The sequence below is a fragment of the Balaenoptera borealis genome (assembly GCF_965194805.1).
Source record: "Balaenoptera borealis genome assembly, chromosome: 3".
Lineage (NCBI taxonomy): Eukaryota > Metazoa > Chordata > Mammalia > Artiodactyla > Balaenopteridae > Balaenoptera > Balaenoptera borealis.
The window spans coordinates 37,142,754-37,165,445 of record NC_138866.1 but is presented as its reverse complement, the minus strand read 5'-3'; the positions used below and the strand labels follow the sequence as shown (position 1 = coordinate 37,165,445).

At 38.0% G+C, this 22,692-nt stretch overlaps 1 protein-coding gene across 21 annotated transcripts in view; it reads left to right on the top strand.

The window, feature by feature from the left end:
• SYNE2 (spectrin repeat containing nuclear envelope protein 2) overlaps nucleotides 1–22,692 on the top strand; it is a 313,751-nt gene that overhangs the window by 132,566 nt on the left and 158,493 nt on the right. For 20 of the 21 annotated variants that reach the window (XM_082386394.1, XM_082386392.1, XM_082386393.1 and 17 more), the window contains 13 exons: nucleotides 1,151–1,330; nucleotides 3,215–3,365; nucleotides 10,754–10,912; nucleotides 12,026–12,187; nucleotides 14,529–14,630; nucleotides 15,584–15,784; nucleotides 16,149–16,320; nucleotides 16,853–16,965; nucleotides 18,193–18,395; nucleotides 18,836–18,955; nucleotides 19,054–19,345; nucleotides 20,430–20,581; nucleotides 21,501–21,810. In XM_082386394.1, the coding sequence (XP_082242520.1) occupies nucleotides 1,151–1,330; nucleotides 3,215–3,365; nucleotides 10,754–10,912; nucleotides 12,026–12,187; nucleotides 14,529–14,630; nucleotides 15,584–15,784; nucleotides 16,149–16,320; nucleotides 16,853–16,965; nucleotides 18,193–18,395; nucleotides 18,836–18,955; nucleotides 19,054–19,345; nucleotides 20,430–20,581; nucleotides 21,501–21,810 (2,317 nt within the window). The remainder of the gene's footprint in view (nucleotides 1–1,150; nucleotides 1,331–3,214; nucleotides 3,366–10,753; nucleotides 10,913–12,025; nucleotides 12,188–14,528; nucleotides 14,631–15,583; nucleotides 15,785–16,148; nucleotides 16,321–16,852; nucleotides 16,966–18,192; nucleotides 18,396–18,835; nucleotides 18,956–19,053; nucleotides 19,346–20,429; nucleotides 20,582–21,500; nucleotides 21,811–22,692) is intronic. The other variant, XM_082386388.1, reaches the window with a different exon arrangement.

The window sequence follows — 22,692 nt, the reverse complement described above, 5'->3', positions numbered from 1 at the left end:
ACAAGCCAAGTGACAACCTGGAGGAAGAGCCTCCCAGGCTGAGGGGCTATAGGTACAAAGGGCAGGTGTGGGACTGGGCCTGGCATGTTTGAGGAGAGACGAGGAGGTGAGCAGGTTAGCAGGGAGGGGGTCACAGGGGTCACGGGCAGGATGGAGCTTGGCTCCTGTAGGGACCTGTGGGCCATGTGTTGACTTTGGTTTCTTTGTTGAGTGACATGGGAAGTCATTGGAGGCTTCTGAGCAGAGGGAAATGATTTGGTTTTCATTGTAACAGGCTGGCGTGTTGAGAATAGACTGTAAGAGTCAAGGCAAGACTCAGGAAGTCTAGTTTGACCTATAGCAATAATCCTGGTGAGGAATGATGGTGGCACGGAACAGTGGTGAGGTGGCAAAAAATATTAAGATTCTGTATGTATTTTGAAAGTAGAGTCCACAAGGTTTGTTGACACATTGGACATGGGGTGTAAAAGAAAGACTGGAGTTACCGTTAACTGGGATGATGAAGACAAGTTTATCAGGCATTGAATGAAAGATCAGGTGTGCTCAGTTTTAGACACAATAGGTTCAAAATATTTATTGGATGTTCAAGTAGCACTGTCAATAAGACTGTTAAAAATAGGTGGCATCAGATGTTAGGAGAGAGTTCTGGGCAAGGTATACATCTGAGAGTCATCAACATTTTAGAATGCTGTTTAAAGCCATGAGATGGATAAGATTACCATGCTGGGCTTCCCAGGTGGCGCAGTGGTTGAGAATCTGCCTGCCAATTCAGGGGACATGGGTTCGAGCCCTGGTCTGGGAAGATCCCACATGCCGCGGAGCAACTAGGCCCGTGTGCCACAACTACTGAGCCTGCGCGTCTGGAGCCTGTGCTCCGCAGCAAGAGAGGCTGCGATAGTGAGAGGCCCGTGCACCGCGATGAAGAGTGGCCCTCGCTTGCCGCAACTAGAGAAAGCCCTCTCACAGAAACGAAGACCCAACACAGCCAAAAAAAAAAATATATATATATATATATATAAATATAAATAAATTAAAAAAAAACAAACCTCATGAGGACAAATTAAAGTTAGTGTGCTCCCACAAATTACCCATATTTGTGTTGAATCAAATCGCCTAATTGGCCATTAAATTTTTCTCTCTCATAATCAAGGAAAAAATCGTTACTCAGACTGGATAAGGATCTAGATGAATGTGGAGAAGATAAGAAACACTTGCAAGAAATGGTGAATTCTCTTCCACAATTCAAAGACGGCAGAGAGAAAGCTCTGAGTCAACAGTGCCAAGGCACAGCACTCTTGTGGGAGAATACAAAAGCTTCGGTCACTGAATGGTAAGGAAAAAAATTCCTCCCAAATCTGAAAAACTGTCTGTGGCACAATTAACTTTTTGAAATTTGTATGTTGAAAACACATTCCCATGGGCCTCAAGGAGAGGCCAACTTAAGGATTTCATGCTCGAAGCTCACTGGGCCAACGTCTGGGGCAAGACCTGGAATCCTAGATTACGGACAAATGACTTTAAGAGGTTGTCTAAGAGGGAGGACAAACACATAGTGTATTTATAATTATTATTGCCCCACCTATATTAGTTTTCTATTGCTCCTGTAATAAATGACCACAAATGTCATGGCTTAAAATCGGCACAAACTTATCTTACAGTCTGGAGGTCGGAAATCCTAAAATGAAACTGCATTCCTTTCTGGACTCTCTGGGAGAGAATCCGTTTCCTTGCCTTTTCAATCCTCTAGAGGCCACCTACTCCATTCCTGGGCTTGTGTCCCCTTCTTCCATCTTTAAGGCCAGCAGTGCAGCATCTTCAAATCTCAATCTCTCTCTGTCTCATCTCTGCTTTTGTTATCACATCTCCTTCAGACTCTGACCCTCATGCCTCCCTCTTACAAGGGCCCTTGTGATTATCTTGCACCCATTCAGATAATCCAGGATAATGTCTCTATTTTAAGATCCTTAATTTAGTCGCATCTGTAAAGTCCCTTTTGCTATGTAAGGTAACATATTCACAGGACCCAGGGATTAGGACGTGGACATCTTTGGGAGTTGGGGGCATTATCCTACCACACTCCACTTAAATGGCAGATGTTGCCAGTCAGTTACTGCCATCTTTCCTACAGAACCTGGACAAGGCTCAGAAGTTTTCTTAATTCTGTGGCAGCCCTTACCTATCAGTCCTGGTTGGCGATTCGGCTGAAGAGTCTCCATCCCTGCCTTCTTCCTTTACTCTCTGCCTGGGGGTAGGAGTAGTTGAGAGGGCTGACCCCTACAGGCTGTACCACCCAAGCCAAGGGTTCCAGTTGGGTTAGGAAGTGGGAGGTACTAGTATGAGATTAGTAACCAAGAAGAGAGAGAAGTCGGGGTGGTCTTAACCCCCACCCTTTTCAGCAAGTGGTTCCAGCAGCTCCTACTGACACCTCTTTGGCTTAGGGCACTTTCCCTCTTTCCCCTTGAGCCCAGGTGCTGAACCTATTTTTGGAAGGGTTAGTCTCTGGGTGTCTCAGCTCCTTGGTGGTTTCCCTTAACTTTACTATCAGTGGTCCTTTCACCACAGAACTCCATCTGTGGAGTTCCTGCTTCCTACTGGAATGTGAGTATACAGTAGTCAAGATGAAGTCTGTCTGTGGATTTGATCTAGTCTACCCTTTGATTTTACAGAGGAAAGAACTGAGGTCCAAAGAGCCTCAAGTAACTTATCTAAGGTCGCATGACTAATTAGTGCCCAACCATAACTAGGAACCAGGTGTCTTAGCTGCCACATCGTCTGTACTAAACTTTTTTTAAAAGGGCTAAATCTAGAATGAGTTGAAATAGACATAATTGAATCATATTAAATTAACACTGAAGCAGTCTCTAAGAATAATGCTGGGGAGGCATTGTTTTCCAAGTTATCTTTTAGTTAATGATGAAATTGAGGTGCTGATTCCTTATGGTTACGAATCCTGTGTTTCTTTCCAGAGCTTACGTCTGGTGACTTTTTAATATTGACCTGGTGAAAATAGTAATCCAGTGATTATTTATACCATCCATTTGTCAAATAAATATATATGCCATCATTCTTAGGTTAAATTGTAAAACAATATTTTAAACCATGTCTAGAGGAAAAATCCTTCTATAACTTATTAGTCATTACTGTAGGATACTTACAAAGAGAAAGAATGGTTTTGTTATTTTCAGAAATTTAGCTGTTTTACTTTTTTTCATAGCCTTGACCAATGTGAAAGAGTTTTGGAGCTCTTAAAACAATATCAGAATTTTAAAAGTGTCCTGACAACTTTGATTCAAAAAGAAGAGAATATCATCTCCCTCCAGGCTTCCTACATGGGAAAGGAGAACTTGAAGAAAAGGATAGCAGAGGTGAGTCCAAATTCCAAAGGAAACTTTACATAGCGGCCTCGCTTGCAAGCCCAATAGAGAGGATATTATCAATGGAGTCACTTTCGAAACTTAGTTTAGAAGAAGTTACTAGTGACTTTGTTTTACCAGATATCTAAGAATTTATTGAATTTATCCCCGGGGCTTGAAAAAAAAATTGGTCCCCAGGTTAATGCTGGGTTGCATCTGTTTGGGTTTTGATACTGATGGTGTGGTTCTTTTGGAGTCTGGGGTTGCCCCTGCCGCGACCTCTGAAAGGTTGGAACAGTTTGTGCACTGACTTTCCACATAAAAAAAACCCCTGAGACTTCATTGCAACCTTGAGAGAAAGAAGGTACTAGGAAAATCCCATCTGTTGTTAGTGGATAAAGGAAAAATTATGTTTTTATTTCTTCCCTTTTATTTCTTCGTAAAGATGTGTGAGCTTATCTCCAAGTTGCTCCGTCTATGTTCATAGCCTCGCCGATCACAGCTTCATAGTTTAAGAAGAATAACACTTTTGGACACTAGATGTCATTATTTTCTATGATTTTATGCGGTTATCAACCAGAGTGGCAGAAGAATGGAATAGTTAGAAAAGGATACACTACACTGTATTACTGTACACCAGAAAGTTGCTTTTCCTCTTGGTTTTATGAGTACTCTATGCTAAAGTGCTGTCAAAATATCAGAGGCATTGGTGAAATATCATCTACTTGATACACCTGGTTGTTAGAAAGCAATTTTATTAAAGTTCCCAGTGGCTGAGCACAGCATCAGTGAGGCTTATATACAGACATACCTCACCTTATCACACTTTGCTTTATTGTGTCTTTTACAAATGGAAGGGTTTGTGGCAACCCTTTGTAGAGCAAGTCTGTCGGTACCATTTTTCCAACAGCATTTTCTCACTTTGTGTCTCTATGTCACATTTGGGGAATTCTTGCAGTATCTCAAACCCACCACCACCAAAAAGATTATGACTTGCTTAAAGGCTCAGATGATGATTAGTGTTTTTAGCAAATAAGTATTTTTAAATTAAGGTATGTACATTTTTTAAGACATAATGCTACTGCACACTTAATGGACTACAGTATAATGTAAACATAACTTTTATATATATCTGGGAAACCAAAAAAATCATGTGACTTGCTTTATTGCGATACTCCCGTTACTGCCATGGTCCGGACCCAAACCTGCAATGTCCCCAAGGTATGCCTGTAGACCAGATTCTTACAGACAATTTAGTCTTTGTCTAGAACTCTTATCCCTGAGGCTGAAGTGACACTCAGAGTCACATCAGTGCCACAGATGAGGAGTAGCCCCTGCCTGCGGCCTCCTTTCTCAGACGCAGTTTCTTGGAACTGACCAATCAGAAAGAGCTCTGCTTGGACACCAGTTGTACAATATGTGACTGTGTAACTGGTTTCCCATCAGATTTAATCGAGGGAGACCACCATGCTAGGAGCAGGCTGGCAGTCGGAATCTCTTAGATGCAACCTGTCTGGTTCCATCCAGCAGAGGCAGCTTCTGGGTTTGGCAGTCTTGGGATCTAGGAGGATCGTGTCCTCATCCAAATGGATTAAGGAGCTTTGGTTCTCAGAGTATCCAACACGATCAGCTTTACAAAATCCCCTCAGCCCTGTGGCCCGGTTCACATAGCTACTTTTCTACTATGTCCCTGATACCAGTTTCCCAGCTTGCACTCTTGTTTCAGGATCCAGGTCTCTGCCTTAGATACTCACAGATCCTGGGTCGTTGCCTTTCAAACTGACCAGATAGTGAATCCCTTTTGACTTGCAGCTGTTCTTGGTTTGTGCCAATCCTCCTCACTCCTGGAGTCCTGCCTTTGTCCCACTAAGTGGGATCCTATTACCAGCAGAGCTGTTCCTTTCCTGATTAGGTGAGGTAACATCTGTAAAGTGCCTGCAGAGTACCTAGGACTTAATCAACCCATTAATGGTAAACTGCACTTTCTGGACAGGTTATTTATTTGACTAATAAAACTTCTATCACCTTCAGGCACTCGGCCCCTCTCCTGGGTGAGTCTCCCTGATGGGAATCTAGATCCAGGTCTTGACCCCTCTGCTATGATTAGTTCCTCTATGGCTGTTGTCTTTTTCCATCTGGGCTGCTATGAAAGAATACCATAGACTGGGGGGCTTATAAACAACACAAATTTATTTCATACAGTTCTGAAGACAGTTCTCACAGTTTATAACATTCTGCCTTTGACCCCTCAAAACATGTCCTTCTCACAGGCAAAGTGTATTCATTCTTTCCCATCAGCCCTAAAAGTCTTAACTCGCTCCAGCTTAGTCCAAAGTCTCATCTAAATATCATCTAAATTAGATATGAGTGAAACTCAAGGTGCACTTCATCCTGAGGGAAATTCCTCTTGTTTACCTAAAACAAATAGACTGACAGATATTTCACCAGCAAAGAGGGATTTATTTGGGATCAGCAGAGAATTGCATTTCAGGGTCTGCACCCATGGGAGCCATGTGCAAGTCCCTGCACAGCAAGGAGAGAAGGATGCTTTTATAGAGGGGAAAAGGACGTTGGACGGGCTGTAGTAAACAGAGTCCGTGGCTTTTCATTGGCTAAGGCCTTGCCAATAAAGGAGCCTTTCTTCTTCCTATTGGGCTCTGCCACCCCATCTGGTCTCCCAACTCTGTTTAATTTAGGTTTCTGTTTATTCATTTTTTTACACTCTACAGCTGTGAACCCATGAAACCAAACAAATTATATGCTTTCAAAATACAGTGGTGGGACAGGTATAGGATAGATATATCCACTCCAAAAGAGAGAAATAGGAAAGAAGAAAGAAGTATTGGGTCCCAAGGAAGTCCGAAACCTAACAAGGCAAATAACATTAAACCTTAAGGCTTGAGAATAATCCTCTCTGGCTTGACGTTCTGCCTTCCAGGTCCACTGGGGTGGAATCATCACCCCTGGCTTGGCTGGACAGATTAGCAACTTTCTCTGTAAACAAAGAAACAAAGTAAGGATAGAGGTTAAATAACCTTCCCAAGATTATATGGCTAACAAGTGACAGAATCATTATTTAAGCTCAGGTCTATCTGACTACAAAGTCATGTTCCAATCATCATAATATTGCCTTCCCTGAAGACATATTTGAAACATGTATATTATAGAAGTAAAAAATGACTAACTTTGCATTGTCTGTACCCCTTTCTCAAATGTAAAGGTTTACTCACAAAAATATTTTAAAAATTAACAAAACAACTGTAATTACCTTTAAGAAATGTATAAATGCCCAGGCTTTTATTATTATATTGAGAATCTTGTATCTAGTGTGGTATCTTTGTATATTTGCTGAAATAATATATCATTTTGTATGGAAGATACAGAAGTACACTTGTGTTTAATTATTTTCTCATATGCTTTTTTTAACTGTCTGAAAAAAGCAAATTTTAGTACCAGTTGTTAACATAACTCTCAGTTAATTTTGTGATGACTTAGGTACTGTCTTCAGAAACAATCAGTTTCTGGCGTATGTACTGTCATGATGCTTTGCACCAGTGGCTGAAGTATGATACCACTGAGAACTTTCGTCCTTCAAAACCATAGAAACCTGGATGTTTATCTAGGATATGGTGCCAAATTTCCACTCTCTTTAATCAAAGGCAGAAGTGCAAAAGTAAGACTAGAAAGCTAGAATGTCAGGGGACTATTAAAGTTTGGGAAATGTCAAGGGGGGGGGATCTAGTTTCCTTTATTTTACCCCTTCCATTCATTGTAGGACAAAGCCTGCAGTTCCTGTCAACGCTAAAAGTATCCTCTCCTCTTTCTTTTCTCTTCACCCACTGGTAGCTTGTGTCAATGTAACAACAAAGTTCTTTGAATGTAATAAAAATTAGGTTACACACACACACACACATACATATATATTTTTTCCATCTAATTGAACAAGCATTTATTATGCCCTATGCAAAATGTCCTGAGCTGGGAGAAAAAAAACACCTGAGTCTGCATCTCAGCTCTGCCAGTGTATCAGTCAGCTTCCAGTCAGGAGACAAAAACTGCCCCAGTTATTTTTTTTTTCCATTTAAAACATTTAAGTAATTTTAATTTTTTAAATTAAACTTTTAAATTTGAGATAATTATAGATGCATATGCAGTTATAAGACATAATACAGAGAGATCCTATGTACCCTTTACTAAGTTTCCCCAATGGAAATATCTTGTAAAACTGTAGTGCAATATTGCAGTCAGGTTACAGACAATCATACAGTCAAGAGAAGGAACATTTCCATCACCAGACTATCCCTGGTTCTGTCATCGGATAGCCCTACCACTTCCCTCTTGCTTCCACCCCCTCACAACCGCTAATATGTTCTCCATTTCTATAATTTTGTCATTTCGAAAATCTTATATAAATGAAATCATACAGTATGTAACCTTTTGGGATTGGTTATTTTCACTCAGCATAATTCTCTGGAGATTCGTTCAGATTCTTGCATGCATCAATAGTTTGTTCCCTTTTCTTGCTGAGTAGGATTCCATGGTATGGATGTACCACAGCTTGTTTAACTGTCACCTCTGAAGAACATCTGGGTAGTTTCTAGTTTTTGGCTATTATGCATAAAGTTGCTATAAACTTTTGTATAGGCTTTTTTGTGAACATAAGTTTTTATTTCTCAGGGTTAATTGCCTTGGAGTACAGTTGGTGGGTTGTATGTTAATTATGTATTTCATTTTTAAAGAAACTTTCAAACTGTTTTCCAGAGTGGCTGTACCATTTTACATTCTCATCAGTAATGTATGAGTGATCCAGTTTCTTCACATCCTTGCCAGCATTAGATGTTGCCTCTACTTTGTATTTTAGTCATTCTGATAGATATATAGTGGTATCACTTTGTGGTTTTCATTGACATTTTCCTAATTGCTAATGGTATTGATCATCTTTTCTTGTGCTTATTTGCCATCTGTATGTCATCTTTGCTGAAATATCTCTTCTTATCTTTTCCTCATTTTCTAAATAGATTGTTTGGTTTTTTTTACTGTCGAGTTTTGAGAGTTTTTAATATATTCTACACAGTAGTCATTTGTCAGATATGTGGTTTGCAAATATTTTCTCCCAAACTGTAGCTTGTTTTTTCATCTCCTTAATGGGTCTTTTGCAGAGCAAAAGATTTAAATTTTGGTAAAATCCAGTTTATCAATTTTTCCTTTCATGGATTGTGCTTTTGGTGTCAAAGTCGAAGAACTCTTTGCCTAGCACAAGATCCTGTAGATTTTCTCCTATTTTTTTTCTCAAAGTTTTATAGTGTTATGGTTTACATTTAAGTCCATCATCCATTTAGAATTAGTTTTTGTATAAGGTGTGAGACTTGGATCAAGGTTTACGTTTTTGTCTATAAATGTCCAGTTGCTCCAGCACCGTAAGTTGAAAAGGCTCCCATTCCTCCTTTGAACTGCTTTTTCATCTTTGTCAGAACTCAGTTGGGTGTATTTGTCTGGGTTCACTTTGATCTATTGATCTGTGTGTCTGTCCCTCTGCCAGTTGATGTAATCTTTATTACTGTACCTATATGGTGTTTTAAAATCAAGTAGACTGATTCTTCCCACTTTATTCTTCTTTTTCAAATATTTTAGCTATTATGGTTCCTTTATTATTCCATATAAATTTTAGAATAATCCTGTCTATATCTACAAAAGTATTGTGGGTTTGATAATAATTGCATTAAACCTGTACATCAATTTTGGGAGAATTGACATTTTTACTATGTTGTCTTCTGATCCATGAACTTAGTATGTCTCTGCATTTATTTAGATCTTCTTTGATTTCTTTAATCAGTATTTTATAGTTTTCAGCGTATAGTTCCTGTGCATGTTTTGTTAGATTTACACTTAAGTATTCGATTTTTTGAGTAATTGTGAATGATATAATATTAAAAATTTGTGTCCATGTATTCATTGTTAATATGGAGAAGTGAAATCGATTTTTATGTTTATCTTGTATCCTGTGACCTTTCTGAACCAACGTATCAGTTCTAGGGGTGTTTTTGTAGAGTCCTTGGGCTCTCTGACATAGATAATCATGTTTTCTGCAAATAAGGACACCTGAGACAGAGGGCTCCTTGTTACTGCTGGTTGGGGGTGGGCATTCTGCTTCCCCACATGGTCTCTACTGACACCTCCCTGGCTCCTCCTTACAGCTCCCTAGGTAGCCTCCCCTGACATCATGGATGTGTGTGTGTGTGTGTGTGTGTGTGTGTGTGTGTGTGTGTGAGTGTGTGCGCTTGTTACTGCCCAGCAGGAATGAAAGTCCCAGCTCTACTCGGCCTTCTTTTCCCTGGTTGGGGGAGAGTGGGGCTCCTGTTACAGCCTGGAAATGGTGGTGGCTGTCTAGGCTCTACACTTGACCTTTGCTGGCACAGGTGGGCGTTGGGCCACAGTGTTTCCTATGGTATTTTGCTCCAGTGAGTGATTATTTCCTAAAAGTTTTCTGTCTTGGTAGGTTGTCCTATTCCTCGTTCTTGGGCTGAAGACAGCAGGCTTTTCCTGGTCTGTGTCTGTGGATCTTACCAGCTTCTGACTTCTCCAGCACACAGTCTGGGATATCCAAGGGAAAAAGAAAATTCAGGGAGCTCACCACCAGGCTGTCTTCAGGAGCTGATGCCCCCAGCCATTCTCCCTCCTTGAACTCCTCACTTTTCAGTCTTCTTAAGTCTGTTTTGTATATGATGTCCAGGGTTTTTAGTTGTGCTTAATGGAAAAATTATGTCTACTGCATATTCCCAGAAATGGAAGTCCCCTGTCGGTGTATAATTTTTAGTTTTTTATTTATGAGAAATCACTATTTTCAAATTTTATATAATCATTAAAAATGCTTGTATAAGATAGGTAAATTGAGTGGAAACATTAAGATTGCATTACTCGACACTCAAATTTTATTTTGTAGTTTAAGATCATTGGCCTTTTGGTAAAATAGTGTTTTCACCTTCCATGTTAGAAATGACATGGGAGTTAGAATCATGAAAGATTAAACTAGAAGTCATATTAAAGATGTTTTAGAGTTCTGTCTGTTTTATTCAGATGAGCACTTAGGTTCTTCAAAATGACAAATATGATTCCTATTTGAGGAGTCTAGGAACTGTCATTTTTTTTTGGAACTGTCATTTTTTTATACGATTGAATAGAGGTGCTTTTTTTTGGTAGAATATTATTTCACATGCACTAGAAAGATGGTTTTAGATCATTATAAATATTTCATCATGCAGAGTGGGACAAGGAATTTGGGTGTAGGATTATTAATAAACCAGATGGTTAGGATTCTAAAACCTTTTCATTGAGAAAGTGGGACAATAAGTCTTATTTGTCTGTATCAGTATATCAAAACATGTTTCATATCATTTTTACAGATTGAAGTTGTTAAAGAAGAATTTAATGAACATTTAGAAGTTGTAGACAAGATTAACCAGATCTGCAAAAATCTACAATTTCATCTAAATAAAATGAGAAACTTTGAAGAGCCTCCTTTTGAGAAAGAGGCTAATATTATTGTGGATAGATGGCTTGATGTAAGTGATAATTTAATCGACTAGAAATTCTATTTAATAACAATTAAATTGATCTTTTCTTTTGTATCTTTAATGTTTTTATCTAATTACAAAATTCAAAAGTGCTCATTACAAAAAATGTTCATATAATATAAAGTTTATGACTTGGGATTTAGCTTTATGCCCAGAGTTAGGTACTATTGTACTAACAAATGAATCTATACTCTTTTAGATATACAAGTGTATACTCAACTTATTTGAAATAAACTAGTTAATATATTATCCATCCATGCAGCCAGTTGATGTTCAACATTACATTTATTTAATATTTTTAAAATAATTTTTGGTTGAGTAGTAATGATATTTTTATGAATTATAAATTAAGAATTTGTGCTATATTTTGATCTGGGTTTTTGATATTTAAAATTTTTTTTTAATTTTTTTTTTTTTTTTGTCTGCGTTGGGTCTTTGTTGCTGTGCGCAGGCTTTCTCTAGTTGCGGCGAACGGGGGCTACTCTTCATTGCAGTGTGGGCACTGCACAATGAGAAGCCACTTCTCATTGCAGTGGCTTCTCTTGTTGCAGAGCGTGGGCTCTAGGCACGCAGGCTTCAGTAGTTGTAGCGTGTGGGCTCAGTAGTTGCAGCATGCAGGTTCTAGGGCATGCAGGCTTCAGTAGTTGTGGCACGCAGGCTCAGTAGTTGTGGCTCGCAGGCTCTAGAGCGCAGGCTTAGTAGTTGTGGCGCACGGGCTTAGTTTCTCCCCTGCATGTGGGATCTTCCCGGACCAGGGATCGAACCTGTGTCCCCTGCATTGGCAGGCAGATTCTTAACCACTGCACCACCAGGGAAGTCCCTGCTCTGGGTTTTTAAAAGCATCTTTTATTATTGTGGTTTAGAGAAGAGGAAAACTATTGCTTTCAACTGCATATAAACTGCAGCAAACCAGCTAAGTTTTTTTTTTTGTAGAAGAACTACACGGTATGTTAAAGCAAATTTTTTGTTGATGAATAAAGCAAATTATTTAGCAAGTAAAGGTAATCTAAAATTTTATTTTAAAGTTGTGTTTGACTGAAACAATTGTTCTTATGCTTTTTCACCACTAAATGTGTTACTTTTATTTTTTAATTATGGTAGATAAATGAGAAGACAGAAGACTACTATGAAAATCTTGGTCGAGCTCTAGCTTTATGGGACAAGCTTTTTAACTTAAAAAATGGGATTGATGAGTGGACTGAAAAGATCCTTCAAAAAATGGAATTACATCAACTGACTGAAGAGGAAAGAGAAAAGCTGAAGGTTAATTAAACAGAAATAAAATATTTGTTCTTTTTGTAGATTGTTGACATTTTAATATCAAGTCTGCTTTCTTGAAGAGGGGTAGAGAAATCACAAAGAAATCTTTTATTTCTTTCATTATTCCTTGAGTGAGCCCTGAATTCCATCGTTTTCTTTGTGGTATCCAGGAAGATGTTAGCAGGTATTATTAATCTGTGCTGTATACCTGAAACTAACACAACACTGTAAATCAACTATACTTCAAGTAAAGTAGAAAAATTAGGAAAAAACACAATGCTGAATATCAAAATCTTTATAGAGCTTCAAAAGAGGCTAGTTTTTTAAAACAGTGATCTCAGGTTTTGCCATTTAGAAAGAATTAAACTTATCTCTTGTAATGAAATAATACCATTTGCAGCTACATGGATGGACCTAGAGATAATCATGCTAAGTGAAGTAAGTCAGAAAGAGAAAGACAAATACCATGTGATATCACTGATATGTGGAATCTAAAATATGACACAAATGAACTTAACTACAAAACAGAAACAGACTCACAAACATAGAGAACAGACTTGTGGTTGCCAAGAGAGAGAGGGGGCGGGGGAGGGATGGATTGGGAGTTTGGGACTAGCAGATATAAATTGTTATATATAGAATGGATAAACAACAAGGTCGTATTGTATAGCCCAGGGAACTATATTCTGTATCCTGTAATAAACCATAATGGAAAAGAAAAAAATAATTAAAAAATATTTTTAAAGTTATCTCTTTTAACTCTAAAAAGAATTCTTTCTATTGCTGGTTGTTTGCATATTATTAGTTTGGACCATATAAAATTACAATCTTGGTATGTCAAAAAACAGTTAAGTCTGACAGTTATATGTGGTTCAATGTAATATAAAAATGTATGCATGCGCGCATGATGGCTTTGCAGTATGCCACGTCTAATGTCTCAAGTCTCATTTTTTTTTCTCTAATTTTGGTCACTTTATTCAATTTTAAATTCACATATCCATTTTTTTTATACATATACATATATCCACTTTTTTTAGATTCTATTCCCGTATAGGTCATTACAGAGAATTAGAAGAGTTCCCTGTGCTATATAATTTATTTATTTATTTATTTATTTATGGCTCTGTTGGGTCTTCGTTGCTGCGCGTGGGCTTTCTGTAGTTGCGGCGAGCGGGGGCTACTCTTCGTTGTGGTGCACAGGCTTCTCATTGCGGTGGCTTCTCTTGTTGCAGAGCACGGGGTCTAGGCGCGCGGGCTTCAGTAGTTGTGGCACGCGGGCTCAGTAGTTGTGGCTCGCGGGCTCTAGAGCACAGGCTCAGCAGTTGTGGCGCACGGGCTTAGTTGCTCTGTGGCATATGGGATCTTTCCAGACCAGTGCTCGAACCCGTGTCCCCTGCATTGGCAGGTGGATTCTTAACCACTGCGCCACCAGGGAAGCCCCACATATCCATTTTTATACTTTTGGAAAAAGACTTGCAAAATGTGTGGAGATTTATGAGTTTCCTGGGTATATTATGACAGTTGTGAAGTAAGATTTTGATTTTCTAAGTGAAATGAATTATCACTAAGTATCCCTTAAATTTGTCTTGAGGGGCTTCCCTGGTGGCGCAGTGGTTGAGAATCTGCCTGCCAATGCAGGGGACACGGGTTCGAGCCCTGGTCTGGGAAGATCCCACATGCCGCGGAGCAACTAGGCCCGTGAGCCACACCTACTGAGCCTGCGCGTCTGGAGCCTGTGCTCCGCAACGGGAGAGGCCACGATAGTGAGAGGCCTGCGCACCGCGATGAAGAGTGGCCCCCGCTTGCCGCAACTAGAGAAAGCCCTCGCACAGAAACGAAGACCCAACACAGCCAAAAATAAATAAATAAAAATAAATTAAAAGTTAAAAAAAAATTTGTCTTGAGATACAGGTTATTTAAAAATTTGAAGTTAAGGATCATAACGGCTACCGTGTGGGCCAAATTCTGCCAACATGGTGTGTGTGTGTGTGTGTGTGTGTGTGTGTGTGTGTGTGTGTGTGTGTGTGTTGGCTTTATATGTTTATGTGTATGTTTATATGTACAGAGCTGTGAGATGTCATGCCTTTAGGCAGGCACTGCATTCTGCTGTGGCACAGGCCTGGCCCCTCTCGTTTTATTGCTAGAGTGTTTCACGCAGTTATAACATATGCCTGATCCATGAAGACACTTAGTTTTGCAACTCCCAGGACTGTATCAAAAATCAAGTGATTAGGGGAAATTCAAAGGCTCTTTCAGTTTCTCTATATTTTCAATAGCGATCAGGGGTACCAGAAAATAAGGTATAAAATAAAAAGATATTTTCCATTAACATTGTGTGTTTTAGGAAGAGTTGCAAGTCCATGAACAAAAACCTTCAGAATTTTCTAAAAGAGTGGCTAAGATACAGTTCCTGCTTCAAAGCAGTGAAATACCTCTTGAATTACAGGTAAGAAAATTTTTATTTTAAAGTTGCAATTAAAGATGCTCTATATCCTCTAAAGTAATGCTCATAAACCAGAATTCTAAAACTTAAACCTAAAATAAAATTAGGATCATTATTTGATTCATCTTTAGTCATGTCCAACCAAATTTTTAATAGCCAGCATAGTTTATCATATTTGTCCCATTTTAGAATGAATAATTTTTTGCATTCTCTTATTCTCATTTCATTTATTTCACAGGCCTCTTGTGCAGAGGGGGAGATGTTACCTTGCTTCCATGTAAAGTAACAAGGGTTTCCTCATAAGTGTCTTGGGCATAGGAAGGAGAATACGGCTCAAGAGATTCCAAGTTTATTAGTTGCTAGATGGAGTAACAGGGAGATTGCCCCAAGTGTGATTTTCTATTGTGTGAAGAGATTTGTTAGACTTTTATTTAAATCAAAGTGCAAAGTGCCTGAATATAAGCTCTGGAGTCAAGACTTTCTGGGGGAGGGCCTGGCTCTGCTGTCAGACAACTTTGTGATCTTGGGCAAGTTACCCTTCTTAAGCCTGTATTTTGTATATAAAGTGCTTACCATGATGTTGTGTACGTAATACACACTTAATAAATGCTGGCTATTTAATTTTTTTTCTATATGTTTTAATATGTTTTCCAATAAGCACCATGAGATAGCACCTCAACTGGTATGCTAAATAAAACTTGTTTTAAGGGGAAGATTCACTTAGTCTCTTAGAAAAAAATAAGAATGTCAATTTCAGTTTTTTTTCACGTTACTGTTTTTTTTAAAGGCAATATTTGAATTGTATCAGTGATGTAGAACAAGGAAGAATCAGAAAGAGAGAAGTTATTTCACCTTGAAATGAAACGAAGTTTCAACTCATTCTTCAGCAGTGCAGTTGTCTTATAATCTAGTTAAATCAAGTCCATTACAGTACATCATATGTTTCATGATTTCAGGTCATGGAGTCCTCTATTTTGAACAAGATAGAACATGTGAAAATGCGTTTAACAGGAGAATCCAACTGCAGTGCACTCGTTGGCAGCACAGCTGAGTTAAGGGAGGATCTCCACCAGGCTAAGACCCAGATTGGAATGACTGAGTCCCTCTTAAATGCCCTGTCTCCTTCTGACAGCTTGGAGATCTTTACTAAACTAGAGGTACTTCCCAGCTACTTCTCTTCTGTGGTTCAGATTTATTTTCACACTTGTTTCTGATGGTCTTGTCCTCTTGAGGTTAATAATTATTATAAAAATAGTTAGTATAAAAAAATGAAAGTCTGGGGGAAAAACTCAGAAAAACAATTTGTGTATATTTAACTGTTTCACCTTTGAATTGCTTTGTGGACAGTCATTATTTGATGTTAAATTGCATTGCATTATACATTTACTAGCTAAGAGAAAGCAGGTCTACCCAATAAAAAATCATCTAGATTTTTATAGAAACAATGGATACCTAATATGTTCTGTGTAGATTGAGCCCATTTTTAAGACTTCAGTGTTGTTTGTTTGTTTATATATTTAGGAGATTCAACAGCAAATTCTACAGCAGAAACACAGTATGATATTACTTGAGAATCAAATAGGTTGTCTGACTCCTGAACTCTCTGAATTAAAAAAGCAGTACGAAAGTGTCAGTGATTTATTTAATACCAAAAAAAGTGTTTTGCAAGATCACTTCTCTAAGTTACTGAATGGTGAGTGCAATGTTTCTCTTACTGCGCCTCTGGGAATCTTGAGGTATGAATAAATACTGTGAGCACAAAGGCTAGTTAATCTAAGCTTCACTTAGAGATGGTTGCACACACTGTATTTAAGGAAATAATATTCAGATAAATCTTTTAGGAGCAAACACTCACTGATCTATGCCTATCGTAAATAACGTCTCTTTTGTTCAAGTACCAGGTCTTTTTCTCGTGAAGGAAAGTCACGAGGGTCCTAGTGTTTGACCTTCTCCCTGTGGTCAGAGTCTGGGGACATGCCTGTAGCGGGCTGGCCCTGCAGGTGTCTTTGGGTGTCCTGTATGCTTGGAGAGGAGGTTTGGTGTAGAAAATATGCCACAATTGTCACGTCGGCTCCATTAACCCTCAAAATTAGGTTTAGTTTATTATCACTTTATAGTGACTCGTACCCATGACATGGGAAGCAAGTTTCAAAATATTTTACTTTAACAAGGTTTGTGACATCTTCCTTGAATGAATATAGCTTCTTTTGTTTTTTTTCCTGCAGATCAGTGCAAGAACTTTAATGACTGGTTTGGCAACGTTAAAATGAACCTTAAGGAGTGTTTTGAACCATCAGAAACAAAAAAAAGTGTGGAACAAAAACTACAAAAACTTTCTGTAAGAAGACACGTTTAAATTTCAATCAAAATTTATCAAAATTAAAATGCTGGAGATAGAACTATATATAAGTAGATAGGACAATAATTATTTTGACTTAGTAATTTCCCTACATAGAGATAATATTTCCAAAAAACCTGGCCTTTCCCCAAATACTGGGTTGGCCAAAAAGTTCGTTCGGGATTTTCCGTAACATCGACGGAAAACCAGAACTAACTTTTTGGCCAGCCCAGTATTTTTAACACTCTGTGTTTACTGGGTAAGGGTGTAAGTGACTTAAAAAGGTTCTGTTTTCACAACTATTCTAAGATGCTGTTTAACTTAATGTTTGCTGGTGAATTCAGTTGTGTTAAAATCATATTTGATGTAAAAAAAAGGCTTTACCTAATTTGGACTTTGAAACCCCTTTACTTTCTATAAGAGATTGCTTGACTTTTTAAAAAGTTTTTTCCCAGCCATATTTCTTTTAAAAATTGTAGTTGAACTTTAATACACTGCTGATGGGAGTGGAGGGGAAGATAGTCTGAAATAAGAGGCAATAATGTGGGCATTTCAAATGCGTATGGCACCTTTAATTCTTGATCACTTTATGGTAGATTATCAAGTACTTTAGGCTTTGGTGATAAGTTATGCTCTCAGACTTATCAGTGGCATTAAATGTTCCCAGTTTAATTCCTTGCTTTGATGCTACTATTCTTTATTGACAAAATCACCTTTCTTCTCTGCTTTTAAATTATAGTTCCAACTTTTTTTTTAAACTTTGCCCATTGCATGGGTCTCAACAATTGATGCTCAAACCTTGAAACACAAACATTGAAATAAAATTCTGATTTGGACAAAGTTAAATAGAGAATAGGCTGTTTAGTTTTACATATTGATTGCCAGAAAGGAGCAAGTATTTAGGAGAAGCTGAGCAGAGCCAGGATAGGAAAATGTGGCTTTCCCGGTCTAACTCCCACTGACCCACATGGTGGCATCATTTTGCTTGATATGATTCCCAGAAAGTCAGATGCAAATACAAATGTACACACACATTCTAGAACCAACATAAATTGTCTTTTGATCATTTGCTATTGCACTTAGCCACCTCTCCATAGCAACTTCTTTTATGTAGCATGTTATGAAGATGGCATGTCTATGTACCATCTTGGGAAAGTGTCACTGGGGTGGCAGGGACCATACTGAGACTTGCCCATAGGATATAATTGACTTTTTGTCTTTCTTAAGGATTTCTTGACTCTTGAAGGAAGAGGCAGTGAAATACAGCAGGTGGGAACTGTACTGAATCATGTGAAAAATCATCTGCCCAAAGCACCTGTTAAGAAGCTTAACAGTTGGATCGTAAGTCAAGAAATTGAATTAGAAAAAATGGAGTCCATATGCCAGGCACGAGCAAAGGAGCTTGATGAGTGCTTGCAGCAGCTACTGAGGTAGGAAATAAAGGTGATGTCTAATAGCATGTTTGCTAATGATATCTTCATACGTACTCTGCCTCAGTACAGCTAGCAGTGGGATAGACATACACACAAATTCCAAAAATAAAATATGTAGTTTCAAACCCAAGTTTGGCTCTAGGAATATAGAAGTTTGGAGAGTTCTTCAAATTATGGCCAAGGTTCAGGGGAGAGTCCAAAAATATTTTGTTTGTTTGTTTCCTGTTCTTTATGATATATATGTATGGCTCATTAGAATTCCACTATAATACATGTTATTATTATTCAGATTTTAATGTTACAAATTAAATTTTCTCTAAAGAAACTAAAAAAATGTAGTAAAAAACCTGGTTGACTCACAAGATTTGTGCCAACCTTCTCTTCAGATAAACACTTTTTGCTGATTTTATATTCCAATGTGTGTGATATTGTTTTAGACTCCAGAATGACCACAGAAACCTGAGTAAGTGGTTTACTAATCAAGAAGAGAAATGGAAAGAAATGGAAGGAACAAGAGAGAAAACTGAGCTATTTTGCCAAGCTCTAGCTAGAAAGAGGTATAGCTGATCTTGCATGAGATGTATTTCTGGGGAATATGGTTTCTCAAGTGGTGTCGTGGCTCCTATAAACTTTCAATGATATTTGGAATTTACAGGGAACAATTCGAATCTATGGCCCAGTTGAACAACTCTGTGAAGGAATATGGGATTACTGAGGAAGAAGAAATAGTAACAGAATCAACACATTTGATCAATAGATACCAGACATTATTGGGACAATTATGTGAAATTGATGAAGAGGATAAGTTACCTCCTGCCAAGGACCAGAGCTTTAATGATCTTGCACATGATGTAACTCGTTGGATAACGGGGATTAAAGAGTCCCTGATGGTTTTGAATTCATCTGAAGGCAAAATGCCCCTCGAGGAAAGAATCCAAAAAATAAAGGTATAACTGTGGAAACTAAATTTCGGAGGTCAGAGTGAACTCTAATTTTGAAAAGGTTTAGAGGGAAACTGCAAAGATTTGTTTTTTAATGGAAAATAGGATCACTGCAGATTGGTTGAAGGAATTCAGATGACTGAGCTTGCAAAAGAGAAGGGCTATGATGGATCTAAAATTATTGTAATGCATAATAAGGAAGGGAGAAAGTATATCCTCTCTTTGTGAGAGCAATGTCCAGTTGTCCATCTTCACTGAGTGCAGAAGAAATGAAATTAAAACGATAAATTAGAGCTGCAGCAGGTGGAAATTTGCTAGGATGTTAAAAGAATGTATGTCAGTACATCAGAAGCATCGGCAAGGTCAAGGTGAGGGCTGGAGAGGAACTCGTCTTCAGAGTGGATACGTATGGTTCCTAAAGGATATTAGATACTGAGTGGGTTGTGTGGTTCTTAGTTTATCAGATACCGAGTGCAGAGGATGACGCGGTCAAGCCATGAGGGTTCATTTGACATACTGAAGTAATCAATCATTTGGGATTATATCTGAAAGGTTTTCCAGGGAAGGTGAATCTGGAGTAGTGTTTCCAAGAAGGGAGGAACTTGATTGTTTGGAGCAAAAGAGGAAAATAAAATTGCAGGGAATGAGAATTAATTACGTTGTGGTGGAGAAACAGTAGTTGGCTTGAGGCACTCTGCATTTTCCTATGGGAAGCCATAAACCCAATCTTGGTTGTATAGAGGTGTCTTGTTCAGGTTGTTACCCTCACTCTTTATTTATAAATAATGGTACAGATTGGAAGGAGGATTTGCCAGGGATTTTTTGGCATACAATTTCTTTGAGGGCAATTGAGAATCAAGAGAAGAGTAGGAATGCAACCAGATCAATGTGACAAATGCTTACTGAGAACCAGTTCTATACAACGTGAAGGATGTCTTTGTATTTGGGGAATATATAAAAATGAAAGGGTAATTTTGAAATCTACTCTGCAGTTAGAATCTCTGAATAATGTTTATAAATAAAAACATATCATATGAAATATCCCTGAGTGGTATGAATGAGATTTTAAGATCTTTTTTATTTGATTTAGGAAATCATTTTACTAAAGCCTGAAGGGGACGCTAAAATACAGACCATCGTGAGTCAGGCTGAGAGCAGCAAGGCTCCGATGGTTCCAAAGACCCTTACTGATATCAAGAGCCAGTGGGACAACACACTCCATTTAGCCAACACATATCTAAGGTAAAGGGCACGCCTTCACCACTTTCATGGTTTTTCATTGCACAGTGAAGCCGTAACAAGTATGTTTTGTCTGCCTTCTGGTTGTGGATATAATATATCTGTTGGAGAGAAAGTAAGTAATATCAGGGGCAATCACAGTGTTGAGGCAGAAGCGAAGAATAGTCCTCTACATCAGATATGAAACATGCTGTCATAACTCAGTGGCAGTGTTTACTTTGGCTGGTGCATCAACCCATGGGGCCCTTGGTAACAAATTAACATTGTCTACCTCATTCCACCTTCAACACTCCCCTTCTGTACCAAAACACCCTTTCCCCAGACAACCTCAGTATCTTCCTGGTATTACTGCAGGATAATTCATGCATTTAAATATATATGCTAAGAGATTCTTAAATGTGTAAACATTGATAAATGTTGTCTGAATTTAATGGGCATAATTCTGATGAAAATTCTTAATTCATATGTCTTAAATGACACATTTAATATTTGGTGGAAATGTAAGTTTTATATTTTTCTAAGAAAAACAGATCAAAACAAATTCAAGCTATAGAAAATATAAACTAGTTGGCCAATATACTGAATGCTTGTTTATTTTACTTATATGAAAAAGAAAAACATGGAATATTATAATTATATTTAAACAATAAAAACTGGAATAGTTTGAAATCTAAATTATTAAATATTTGTTCTCAGATCAAATTATGTGACAAAAAAACAATACTTTTTAAAAGTAATACCACAACTAATTTTAATCTTGATTTCTGAGCTAAACTTAGTGCTATTTAGAATGTTATAATGCCAAAGAAGTCCCTGGGAATAATGTACAGTAGTGTTATTTTAAAGCTTTTTATAATAATGCATGTTGTATTATAAGATTTTGATATATCATTTCATTTGTAAAATACTTTATTAAATTTAGCCATCAAGAAAAGCTTCTACTAGAAGGCGAGAAGTATTTGCAAAGTAAAGAGGATCTGAGATTAATGCTCACAGAACTAAAAAAGAAACAAGAAGTGGGCTTTGCTCTGCAACATGGTTTGCAGGAGAAGAAAGCTCAATTAAAAATTTATAAGAAATTCCTCCAGAAAGCACAAGATTTGACGTCCTTACTAGAGGAGTTAAAATCTCAAGGAAATTACCTCTTAGAGTGCACTAAAAATCCCAACTTTAGTGAAGAGCCGTGGCTGGAAATAAAGCATCTACATGAAAGTCTTCTTCAACAACTACAGGTGAAATGGTCAAAATAAAATTTTAGATGATTGTCCTAATTATGCATAATTATGTAATATTTGTATATAGGACCATTGTTTTGTTCTTTTGGTAAATCAAAAGCTTTTAAAATTTATCAGTTTTAGATACAAATACTAACTACTCAAGATGGAGCAATCAATTTGGTCAGTTTTGCTAGAGAAATCCAGTGTGCATTATTTGATAATAGTGTTATTTCCTCTCATCAAAGTTCCCCTCATAAGGGGTTGGAAGGATTAAGGTATGTTTAGGCATCTTTATGTAGGTAACAGTGTCAAAGTTGTCCATGCAGCATCCATCTATCCGCCCATTCATCCATGCTTGCATTCATCCGTCTATCCATTCACATATCCATCCATCATCTATTATAATAGTTATATCCATTATTCTGTATAAACCTTATCAGGTTTCTCCCTTGAGTCTTTCCACATGATCTGCAATAAAAGAATTAAGAGGTAAAATGTCATCTTGTCATGAGGCATATTATTCTCTTAAGAGAATTGTTTATAATTCTTTGCATACTGAAAGCCAGATTCAATATAAGGATTACCTGGATAAGAAATCTTGCTTAAAGATGGGAATAAAGACACAGACCTACTAAAGAATGGACTTGAGGATATGGGGAGGGGGAGGAGTGAGATGTGATAGGGTGAGAGAGTGTCATGGACATATATACACTACCAAATGTAAAATAGATAGCTAGTGGGAAGCAGCCGCATAGCACGGAGATCAGCTCGGTGCTTTGTGACCACCTAGAGGGGTGGGATAGGGAGGGTGGGAGGGAGGGAGATGCAAGAGGGAAGAGATATGGGGACATATGTATATCTATAACTGATTCACTTTGTTATAAAGCAGAAACTAAC